At 38.2% G+C, this 12,296-nt stretch overlaps 1 protein-coding gene across 1 annotated transcript in view; it reads right to left on the reverse strand.

Moving 5' to 3' along the window:
* Positions 1-1,659: 1,659 nt before the first annotated feature.
* slc6a2 (solute carrier family 6 member 2) overlaps positions 1,660-12,296 on the reverse strand; it is a 25,839-nt gene continuing 15,202 nt past the window's right edge. Inside the window, exons 7-15 of the mRNA XM_035652581.1 lie at positions 11,754-11,857; positions 10,527-10,651; positions 10,262-10,374; positions 7,558-7,686; positions 6,628-6,727; positions 5,819-5,919; positions 4,585-4,752; positions 3,762-3,833; positions 1,660-3,415 (exon numbers count right to left, since the gene is read on the reverse strand). Coding sequence (XP_035508474.1) covers positions 3,392-3,415; positions 3,762-3,833; positions 4,585-4,752; positions 5,819-5,919; positions 6,628-6,727; positions 7,558-7,686; positions 10,262-10,374; positions 10,527-10,651; positions 11,754-11,857 — 936 coding nt within the window. The 3' untranslated portion in view covers positions 1,660-3,391. The remainder of the gene's footprint in view (positions 3,416-3,761; positions 3,834-4,584; positions 4,753-5,818; positions 5,920-6,627; positions 6,728-7,557; positions 7,687-10,261; positions 10,375-10,526; positions 10,652-11,753; positions 11,858-12,296) is intronic.

Below are 12,296 nucleotides of genomic sequence, written 5' to 3' on the forward strand. Positions count from 1 at the left end.
TGACCTACGGCAAAGCGCTACGACATACTACTTTCAGTTAGTTTTTAAGTGGGGTTAGAACACATGAATTGCAGGCTTGTCTCTTGTCCAGTGGGTGGTTCTTGATAGTTGAAGGTAGTAACACACGCTGTAAAATATTATGGTGACAGAGAGAGATTAATAGTCGTTAGCCGGTAGGTTTACCTGAGGAAAACGTCACAGAAAGCTGGAGGTCCTGATGGTTGGATGTTTGAGTGATTTCAGGTCAGACTCCCGCTCTAACATGTAGAGGTTGGGAACAACCTGGACAGGTCACCAGTCACAGGGCTCATATACAGACAACCATGTATGTGGTTCGAATCCAAGACATTCTTGCTGTGAAGCAACAAGGCTAAACACTGCCAGCACCCTCCCTGCTGGCACCCATCCCTGCCTGCAGGTGATGCTTGTTGGGTGCCTTCTACGCAGGCATTCCACTGGCTTAACATATTAACATACTCTTTTTCCTTAAGTTGTGTGTTGGATAGGATCCAGGTTGTACTCCCAAAAAAGCCAGGTCATATCTACCAATAAGTTGCTATAAATTCACTGCCTTCAGATAGCTTTACAGCTGGTCAACACACTGTACCCTTTTGCATTTCTTGAAGGAGTTTTACATGAAGACATTTTGAGTGTCCTAGTTGTAAAAAGTAATAAAGTTCACTCCCTATCATAGGGAGTGAACTTTATGATTTATTACTTTTTACCAGATAAGTGTTATCAAAAGTCACAATTACAAGTACATAAAAAGTTTATATTTTCATAAATCCTCAGTTCCTGCTTATCTTGCTTTTTATCCTGAAAAGGCAATATCAGTGTTCACTATATTTTGAAAGATTGTTGCTTTTCCCTTTTGTTTGTTTCTGCAGTCTTTCTTGTTTACCTAGTTTCCTATTTATTATATATGAGCTGTGCTATCCATAACTGCTTAAACTGTATTTTTTAGTAGTGTGTTCACAGTGAAAAGGTACAAAAATAAGTAATAAAAGATGTCAGTTATTTAACTTTTATGGGTATGATGGCAATGTATGTTATTGCCCCATAATGGTTGAAAAGTTAAAAAGGTATATTGGTCTGTGGCGATAGAGCTCAGACAACATCTTATATGACATACAATGTAAAGTCTTGAATCTTTGGTAAAACGTGTCTTTATTATTTGCTGAAAATGGAACGCTTACATTTATTTGTATACACTAAGTGCCAAAACATGCAGTTTATACTAGAAACCGTATCACTTTCTGTATGCCAAAGTAAATTCTTCCAGTAAATACCTACCCAGAACCAGTGTTTAAAATACAGTATTATGTAAAAACACAAGCATTGCAGATGTATATAGTGTTTTGTAAATGATGTCTTCAAGAGTAATTGACAAACATGGAAACCTATCATGTTTGCAGCATAGAATTGTGAACAATAGTAGATTAGCCAGCAAAGGTGCAAAGAATGTACCGTGAAGGCCTGTGTGCCAGTGTTGCAGCAGGCTAACAAAGGGTGAGACAGTGGAGAGGCACAGTCAGCTATGAGAAGCCCTCAGTCAGCAGTAAAACTAAACCATTAGTCAGGAGGAACCCATATCTAAAGTACCTCAAAACTGACATTCAATCAGAACACATGGTCTTTAAGTGTGTGTAGAAGAATTTTTTTATTATCACAGTGTATATACTTCAGACTTCTTCATAGATAGTTGTCACTCACGTTTAACAGGACATTGGTATTGTACACAGTATTTTTGTAAACATAGTCCAGGAAAGTCAGGGTGTATTTGTTCACATTCATATGTGACAAAGTAGCCCAGGTTACACTGAAGAATATTTTTTCTAAATATTTTATCTTAGCTATACATCGAACACCATGTTATGACTGTGGACGTTTACGTTTAAAATACTTTACATTCACGTTTTGTTATAAACAATTTGATAAATACAAGATTAGATATAACAAAAGAATATATTTATATATTTTTATATCTTCTTATATTCCACATATATTTGTTTTTTTTCTTTGTGGCTTTATTCCTTTCAGCAAGGGTCTGTTATGATTCAAAGTTAAAATTAAACTCTATTTCAATAAATAAGAAACAGAATAAGATCATCAAAAACATTCCTAAAGGAACATATCGGCACTTCTATGGTGATGAAAAAGTGGAACATCACAAGATATGTTTAAAATGAAAATAAGAGTTGTTATCATGCATTTAACATAGTAGTTAATATACAGAGCAATGAGAGAGGCATTCACTCTCCCATGTACTGTACATTAACTGCATAATGTGTGGTTGGCAACAAAATCCTGATACACACACACACACATTCACACTAACTCTTTCTCTTGCTAAAGCCACAGATATTCCTCAGAAGCACTGAACAGACAAACATTTGTAAAGTAAAAGTCACCCAATAATAATTCAAAACATTTTGTAACAGTTATGCCATTTGTTTTGCTGAACCTTCAGTAAGCAGACAATGACCAGGCACAGCCTTAGTCTCTAGAGATAAAGGCCTGGTTGTGAGCCTGGCCTTTCAAAGCATACGGGGTGAATTAAGCCTGCCTGTTCTTTTACAGCTTTGGAGTGATGCATGCATTATTCCCTTTTCTGTAACAAAATGTGACACAAAAGCATTATATCAGGCCTTTTTTCTCTTTGCTAAGGAGCTTGACCTTGATGCACTGTTGTCCCCCAGCTCTTTGGCTTGAATATCAAAGGACTGGGTCAAATTGAGAGATTGCCATCCACAAACTGTGGTTTGATTTAGTCAGTTCCTGAGTCAACACAGTTTTTTTTTTCTTCCTGTACGGACTGTAAGAAACATGGAGTGTCTCGCTTGATAAGGCACTGACACAGATAAGCAACTCTGCCAACAGAATGGCAAGGGCAGAGAATTTCTTTCATTATCAACATAATAATAAATAATTATAGGCCTAAAAAAAGTTTTTAAAAAAAAGAAATATTTGGGTGCCCTGTATAGTTATACACAGGAAGATAGGATTGTTTTGGTTTTAATTATAGTTTCCTTTCCAGGAGATAATAGTCACATTACAAACTATACAAAATCATAACTAAAGTTATGATAATTAAAATAATAGTCCACAGGCAAATAACACGTACATTTTCCGCATGGGATACCCCTCCCTTATGAGCTGATGCTTTAGAATGGTATTGAAATGTTACTGTAACAGGCATAGCTCTGAAATCAAAGTGCTTGAAGCTCCTGTTGACAACAAAGGCCTTGGGTAGTAAATGCACAGGGAGAAGAGGGGAGGCTGCTGAGAGGTTGGAGCCTGTCGCTCTCCTTGTCTGTCCGACCACTGGCGGCACACAGGAACTCCAGACACCAGATGTGAGGATGGATGAGGGAATTCTGGGTATTTGTCATCAGATGGCCAACCAGTGTCTGAGCTGGAAAACAAAAGAATGTCCTGGGTCTGTTTTGTGACTTAATGTTAACTGTATTTTAGTTTACCTGCCTTGGTTGATGTTTTTTTCCTCGCTTACTCACTGATGCCTGTTTTTTTTCCTTGGTAAAAATGCAATTTACTGTAGTTGTTTTTATAAGCCACTCTTTAAAAGGCCTACACATAGTATTATCTCTTAGTTCTACTCTTCATATTGTTCATTTTGATATAATAGTAATAGTTGATGCACAGATCAATTCACAAATAATTATTGTATTAAAATCTAGATTAATTGCAGTCATTTCATGTTCAAATAGAAACTGTTAGAAAGCACAAAAATGTATCCTTACTTTGAACTGTCGTACATTTCCTTCAGCAACCAAATGATGTTCATGTTCTGGAGTGATGCAGTAGGCTATTCTCTGCAAAACAAATAATTAGCACACATAATTCGCAACACTTCTTTACATCTTTGAGACATACAGTAACCCACACTTGCCTCTTAATATATCTCAATATATCTTCTTAAAAAATATTTGTCTTAATTGATTGTAAAATTCTTGCCTTCTTGATTCTTCACATCTGCATATTGTCAGAGGAGCCGTAATACTTGCAGATGTAACAAGGAATGTAATCAAATCTAACACAAGACATTAGTAAAAATTATTATTATTAGAAATCTCTGACAAAAATGCCAATGCCTTTGGGAAACCGTGAGGAATCCTCATCAAGAACTTCAGCGATGTTTATTTTGGTCATTCTAAGGAAGAGATAGCCAAAACCCTGATAGGTGGTGACAGGAATTTTCAGAAAGACTGTGTGTACTGAGAACCTGAGAAGAATCTTCAACCTTGAGTACCAACGGGAAATGCCAATGGGATGTGGGAATTGTTACAGTAGAGTGAAGCTGACACTGGCTGACTGATGAGGGATGAAAATATCTCTCTGGTGCTTGGATGATTATGGTCATAAACTCTCAATGCTTTGAAGTTATCATTTAATTTGAAAGTGTTCTCACGGTGCCAGTGTCATCAGGTTGAGAGAGTAAAGTTTGCTCAGAAATCAGATTGCTGTTTTCAAGTTTTGTTTGAAAGAAGAGCACACTGTATTCCCTTTAGTCACAATTGTGCTTACACACAATCTTACACTGGCTTTATCACCTTGTATACTGACCTCTTTGAATGTTCCTGACACACTGAAGAATTTATATATGGCGTAGAAGGGAACAAACAGCATGGAGGACATGGCCACACCCCAGCCCAATACGTTAGACCAGTGAGGGAAGACGTACTCGTCATATTTTAGGCCTGACGATGTTACAGTACTGGCTATCACCACAAACTGTGATAGAGAGAAGAAAGAGAAAGGAACAAAGAGAAACTGTCACATAAGTAGTTACATATATTGTTACATGTATTTGTATTGGTGCTGTTTGTAATGTTTGCAATCTTTTCATACGTGCAGTGCACATCATTAGATGCAAGGGTCAGATGAAGTGGAATCTAATTTTCTAGGGTGTGGTGGTGTGTCATTATTTTCTCAATCACGTTAATCATCTCCTGTGTTACTAGCACAATGGTACATGATGAAAATGTTAACAGAAAAGGACATCTAATTGTTGCACTTCAAGTTGGCAATTTTTGACCAAGGGTGTGTACTCTTTTAGAGTACAAAGGCCTGTCATTGGGGCAGCACCAAAATATATCTGTAAACAATGGTAATTTATTTTTGCATTTGTCCCTTTTTCTCGCAATATGAAATGACCAATTCTCCTGCATTGTAGACCTTGTTACTGCAAACGTACACTGTTGTCCAGGGGAGGGTGTAAACAGTCATGAGCTTCCTCTGATACAAATGGCTGTCTACACCAACTCCTGGACAAAAGTGCACACAGCCACGTGCTTCCTCTGCACATGAGTCACAAGCTGTATTACTTGCAGCAGAGGAACTTACCAGGAGGCGCACTGAGTTTCAAACTATCCTCCCTGATCCCACCTCCTCTCCGGGTGCAAGCCAGAAGCCCCATACACGTGATAACTGAATCTGGGTCTCTGTGGTGGTGGGTGACAACTTTTTCCTGTGTGCCACCCACGTTATTACATTACTTTAGCTATTGATTCTAATAGGAATGCATTTAAAATTCTGTGTTAAATCTTACAACTGAGCTGGCCAGCACTGTATTACTGACACAACTAACATATATTTACTGCCTGCTGCAATGAATGATACCTTTTGTACAGCTTTTAGAAAATTGTGAATGACAGTTACTAGAAGACATCAACCATTATAGTTTTAAATGTCAGTTCTTTTATACATTTTAGTTGATTTATGTGCTGAATTTTGATCCATTTCCCTGTCTAGGATAACAGCACAATGTAACTACTTAAATGTTTTTTATTCCTCTTACCAGCAGAAAAGCTGGGCTGACAAATTTCCAGCATAGTCTCCAGTAGAGTCCTGGCTTAAAGCCCATCATTTTCTCAATGTCTTCGCTGAAGCGGTCCACACCTGGAGTGAGCATGAAAAGTTACACAGCAATGTTATACACGTCCAACATTAAATCAATGTAGGCTACAGCGAGATATTTGAGCAAAGTATGCAGTCTCTCTGGACAGTAGGAGGGAATGCAACACATGATGGTCTACACACTCTTGTAGTCTACTGATTTCTTTATTTATTTTTTCCTGGTCTGACCTTGAGCTGACATAACTTATCATGTGTCTCTGACTTATTTATTTCATTATCCCATCAAGATTCTGCCATGCTGTTATCAATATTTATTGTTGTGTTTTTTGCTCCAGTTGCACAATTTTCCTGCTATGGAAAACCTCTTGATGTGGGCCCTTCTGAGTTTCCTCCATTTTTTGTTTCTACATTTGTTTTTCTGTAAATTCCTCTTCCCCTTTGAAGGGTCACATATGGTGAAGAGATACACTAGGTAAGCTCGGTTAGATAGGCCTGCTGTGTCTTCCAGCATGCAATCTTTTGACTTTTTAGGTTTTTTTTGGCAATGTTTTGTCCTATGCAGTACAGGGAGTACTGCATATGTGAAAGTACACAGAGATAAGTAGACTGGTTATTACATTGATCTTATATTTCTGATCATTTATGTCACTGATGATTCTTGTCATATATAGATAATGGCAAGTGTTCATAATATAAATGTAGTTATTTTACAAAAATGATTTAATGCCAGTGTACTGTATAATTTCATACCATAAAACCACGACACTCCAATGGCCTCGATCAACACGGCAAAAAGTATAGAAGTCCCTGCTGCATACTTATCTAACAGGGTCAGCACGTAGATGCCACCCTACAGAGAGGGAAAGAGAAAGAGAGAAAATACAGCGTTTGTGTGTCTGTGAGGTGTATAAATCTTCATCCTTGAAAAGAAGTGCATCTTTGTGTGCAGTCAGCGAACCAATGGCCTCTGAGCATACACATGCCTCTCATGGTGGAAGAGGGGATTCTGTATTGGAGCTTTTGTACTATAAATCTTTGATTTGTATCCTGAATGGTACAAATTTGTATCTTGTGCCAGGGAACTAGCATGGGAAAGGCATCATTCACTTTCTCAATAACTTTATTGATTTGATTAAGCGAAGAAACCATGTGAGTCACTAACATAATACTTTTTCTGGCTCAAAAGTGTGTATTTATGTAACCAGTAAGCATGTCTCCTTGGTGCTGATACTATGTGAATGAACAGAGAAAATTAATCATTTGCTTCCTGGGCACTGCTTTATTTCTAATTTGTTAACAGAGTGTGATGCAATAGCGTTCTTGATCATTTCTTTGAAATAGTTCTGCATTTTTTTAAAAGCTATTTTCGGTGACGACATATCATCATGAGACTTGGAATACTTATTTCCAGGCATTGGTGACGTACAGTTTAAATCTCATTCATTCATCTCATTCATCATGTTTTGACACTACAGGACAGTCCTGTGAGACAGACAATTGTAGTGTAGGTAGTTCTTTATACAGTATTTGTACATGACTGAAATGAATGCAAAGCTAGATTTTACTAAATAATTACCACTCAGGAGTTAAAAACAAAATTAAGCAATACATCAGCAAGCATTATGCTGAAAGTGTGACTTTGACAAGTACTTCAATCAAGTATTGAAACCTGATACTGACATTAGTAATGCAGAGCAGGGCAATCAGGAAGGTTCCAAAGGCTGTGGCGAAGGTGAAGAGCTTCCTGTTCCTCTTGAGGATCTTGAAGTCATCTGTCAGGCCTGTGATGACTGCCTCCATGCCACCCATCTGGTGGACACAAACAGAGAGAGACATGACACTCATTTTCCTAGACTTTGACTTGAGCATTTCAGTCAGTTTTGTATGCTACAGGTGAGATCCTTTCAGAACTTCCACTTGACAAAAACATTTACAATAATCACTAGTATGCTGATATATATTAAACTGAACAGTTTTCTCTTAAGAACAAAAATTGAAAAACTGGACTCTTGACTCTGCAGAATGATGTATGTGCAGAGTTTGACACTAGGAGGATGTTTTCACATTCATCTGCTGTAAGTGGAAAGTTTCTCTGTGCTCATTGAAAATCGTATTTTGAAGTATCAGGCCTATGAACTCGATTTGACATCACAAATAGTTTGGAAGTCATTCCTGGTCCAGTATGCACCCTAACTGGACCTAAAACTGGAAGCCACCAGTGCACATACAGTGAGAATGGACTTACAGTTAGGTAGGAGACATCTTGTGTCTGGCAGGAAAACTTTACATACATAATTTGCACATTCAGAGATTCTGTAATTTTTAATGAGGTAAGATTAGATGAATCCCTGCAGTTTGACTATTTCTTTATGACACGTGGCTATATCGCGTCAACCCTAACCTTTATTGAACGTCTATCAGGTAAATTTACATACAGCAGAAACATACACAAAATTAACACAGTATAGAGCAGTCACATGAAGAAAAGGGCATATGACCTAACTCTTGTTATTTAGTTGGCTTCAAATGAGGCTGTTCAGTTTCTCTTGACTGTCCCTCAATATGACTACATTAGTCCAAAGTCCCCCAGACTGAGGCAGTGGCCACTTAGCAACATGCTAAAGCAAAGTTCAGAAGGCTAAAAAAAACATAAACGAAAAAAAAGATAAAACGTACAGCTTCCAAGTTTGAATTTGGGTCACGGACAGCCGGTAATCTTATCAAACCATCTTTGAACTTGAACAGTTAGCCCTCATTAAGAAAGCAGTCAGTAGTAAAGACAAACGTTGCCATCAAAAATCATCTTTAACCACTCAAGTCTTCTGTCCCCTGAGGCTGGAGGCAGATGTAGCATTTTTTGCTGGTTTTGCTCACTTGAGGTGAGTAAATGTTCATTAAGTTAAGACCTGCAGTCTCCAGGCTGGTCAGTTGAAGTTGTGAAAATTGGGGTGTTCTGACTTCCTGACTTATAGATCTTACATTATTATAATAATAATGATATTTCAGTATAATACTGAAATGGTCTTCATCTGATCTACTTGATAAATGACGAATGATGAAGAGTTAATTACTTGGTTACTTTGTTGACAGATAGGAGGCGATATAACTAAACCATGTTTATTTAGAGCCTGAGTGAGTCATAGGGAAGATGTTTTTGTTAAATTACTGCTGGCTTTTGAAATGTCAAAGAAGGAAGCTTTTGTTGGTGCAGACCATTTACAGTCACTTAAGCTGAACCCGAGACATAGTTTACTGCACGCAACTTTACTCTTATTACTCAAATTCAGCAACTTACCCATACCATCAGTTGTCAAGAATCATACTGGTTTACAGTTTTACACACCAAAGGGGTGTGGATGCCCACTCTCATCCACTTTATTATTTGCCCTGCTTATTTAACAGTTGGCAAAGTCAACAGCACTCAGAACCTGAGCTGTAAAGTGTGCAACCATAAAAGAGAAAAGGAGAAAAAAAAGAAAATTGGGAGTACATTACACTTGACATTTATTTAGTCAACTTGATTTAGATTACATTCTACTGTGTTATTTCCATGACATAGCAGAGTAATTGTTAACATGACAGGTCATGGGAACATCACATCAATTAAAGTAAATTGGTGCTTAGGGGGGAAAATGGCAGTTGCTCAGAGATTAACTTGCACAGTGAGTATTCAATGCCCATTAGTTTACAACGAATGTCAGGTTTAATGGGAAACTCAACAAAGCTATCCAACATGATACATGGTATCATTACCATCCTGAGGATGCCTCGATGTGCACTGTCTACTCTGTTCTCCATGTGCACAGTAAAGGTGGCACTGGATCAAAAACAGGAAAAGTCACTCCTCATTTGAGATGAAGAACTTTATCTATCTTTATCTTTAGATTCAGAACTATGTAAACCTATATCCAGCATTTTGCAAGCACCGTATGCATGCATTTCATCAGTAATATTGACCACTCAACCTGAGTTATATTTGTATTTGCGCTTTTATACATGTACTACCTGTACGTTTTGTTTTTTTTTTAAAGTATATTTTTTCGGCTTTTTGTATGCCTTTATTTGATAGGACAGCTATAGGCAGACAGGAAAGAGGGGCAGAGAGAGGGGATGACACGCAACAAAGGGCCACAGGTCGGATTCGAACTGCAGCAAGGACTCAGCCTTGGTACATGGGTCGCCAGCTCTACCCACTGAGCTAACCGGGCGCCCCAACCTGTAAGTTTTTAAATGTTTATTTAATTGCCACTTGAACATCTTGTTAGTATCTACCCATGGTTGTAAAAGAGCTGTCCTCTGTTCATTCCATCCAGATAAAAAGATTTCTACTTCTAAGAATGTGATTGTGTTCTATATAGCGGTCGGAGTGGTTGTTTGGACTCACCGAGCTGTCAATGCCCAGAGTCAGCAACATGATGAAGAACACAATGGCCCAAAATGTTGAGCCTGGTAGTGTAGAAATTGCCTCAGGGTAGATGATAAACACCAATCCTGCCCCTGTACACCCACCAAAGCAAGTGAGGGAAAAAATATACAAAATATGCTAATGCAATGTACAGAATAACAGCAACATACAGCAACAGGCAGTCAGTGATCGTGTGGTGTATTTTTTTTAGCATAGTGGTCGTATCCGGACTATCAGCACTTACCTTCTGTGGCTACATCTTGTATATCCACCCCATGTTTGTAAGCCATGTAACCAAGAACAGAGAAGATGGCAAACCCTGAGAAGAAACTGGTGACACAGTTCACAGTGCTGGTCAGGAGAGCATCCCTAAAGACAGAAAACACACAACAAAAACAAGTTAAAAAGAAAGCTAGGTTTCTTGATCTAATTTTCGACATTGTGTTTTGTAGCTTGGCTTAATATTCACTAACTTTGTTTTAACAGGGAAAGTAAGCCAATATGTTTCAACCATATTAAGTCAAAATGGGGCCATATGTGAAAATAAGTTTTCATGGGTTGATCTTGGGGTTGTATTGCATGCAGTCTGTGATAGAACCTTTACAGAATTTATTCAGTCTTACGCTTTACTCTGGTGGACCAGGTCATTACACACACACACACACACACACACACACACACGATGGAGGACACACTGCTACTCATTCACTTCACTATTAAACAGATTTCTTCCTCCATCTGTGTGGGTATTCAAACTAAAGTTAATGTAATTGTATTTCTAACATCACTAGCTCTCACAAAGCTGCCTTTCACCTAGTTCAGATTTGTTCATTTTCCACTAGGGCATAATGCAAATCCCACTTGCCAGCAGTCCCCACACATCTCTAAACGGGACATGAAAAAGAGGGAATGCATAAGGCCCCGTTTTTTTTATTTCACCCTTTTGGGAGATTTTTTAATGAATAATCATTATTTGATAAGAATCCTTTTTTATTTTTTGGTGGCAGCAGCAAATTCATTTTAGCCTTAACTCTTGTAGAGATTTTCTCCAGCAAACTCCAGCAAATTATGTTTTGTATGCTGGGTGTATATTTACAACTATGATAGGTTAAACTGCTGTTTTGCCAACAGCATCTGCCTCCAATAGCACTACTGCAACCTATTAATGTGGAAAAAGATTAGCCAAAGCCCACAACCTGAGGTCTGCTTTTTCTGAAGAAGTGCAGCACTGTCACAAACCAGTCAACATACAGCCTTTGGCTATTATCTGGCAACTCTTCCTGGCCTGTACTTTATCTATCCTGCTAACACCTGGCCATTGGGGTCAGCTGAACTGATTAGCATCACCTCTGCTGCTTCGTGATCCAGTTACATGCTGGAAAAGGCCGACCGCTCAAAAACAGCAGGATGTTATATTGCTGTCGGCTTCTCCTGGACTATCAAAATTCACAAATACAGTGCAAGCTCTTACCTGTAGCAGTTATTGTCAAATTTATTATAACTGGCAAATGCAATGAGCACCCCAAATCCTGCTCCTAGTGAGTAGAATATCTGGGTGGCAGCATCAATCCACACCTACAGTAAAAAAGAGAAACAAGAAAGCTTTTGAATTCCTCAAAAAAAAAAGAAAGATTGAATGTAAAGGCTTAATTCCATTATTTATTATCTTTGGAAAACACGCATGTTTATCTTTACACTTTTTATCAGCTAGGAATGTCTGGCTCTTTGCAAAACATGTGAATTACGTATATACATGAGTGCCACAAATGCTCTGCAAAACTGAACTTTTTCTCAACCCTTACACACATACATCAGCTCAGCTAGTGGAAGATTGTATCTAAAGTATGCGTGCATAGACTACGTTCATTCATATACACATTCAGTGAGGGAGGCACCAATGGGAATCTAGCCTTTAACCCTCAGAGCAAAAGTTACTCCACCCAACGAATTACAGGAATACTGAAACAAGGTTCTTTAAATCCACATGGACTCTGACGTAAATGTTGTTCCTAAA

Source organism: Morone saxatilis, unplaced genomic scaffold, assembly GCF_004916995.1.
Source record: "Morone saxatilis isolate NCDOM2014 unplaced genomic scaffold, NCSU_SB_2.0 Contig11, whole genome shotgun sequence".
In the NCBI taxonomy this organism is placed as follows: Eukaryota; Metazoa; Chordata; class Actinopteri; family Moronidae; genus Morone; species Morone saxatilis.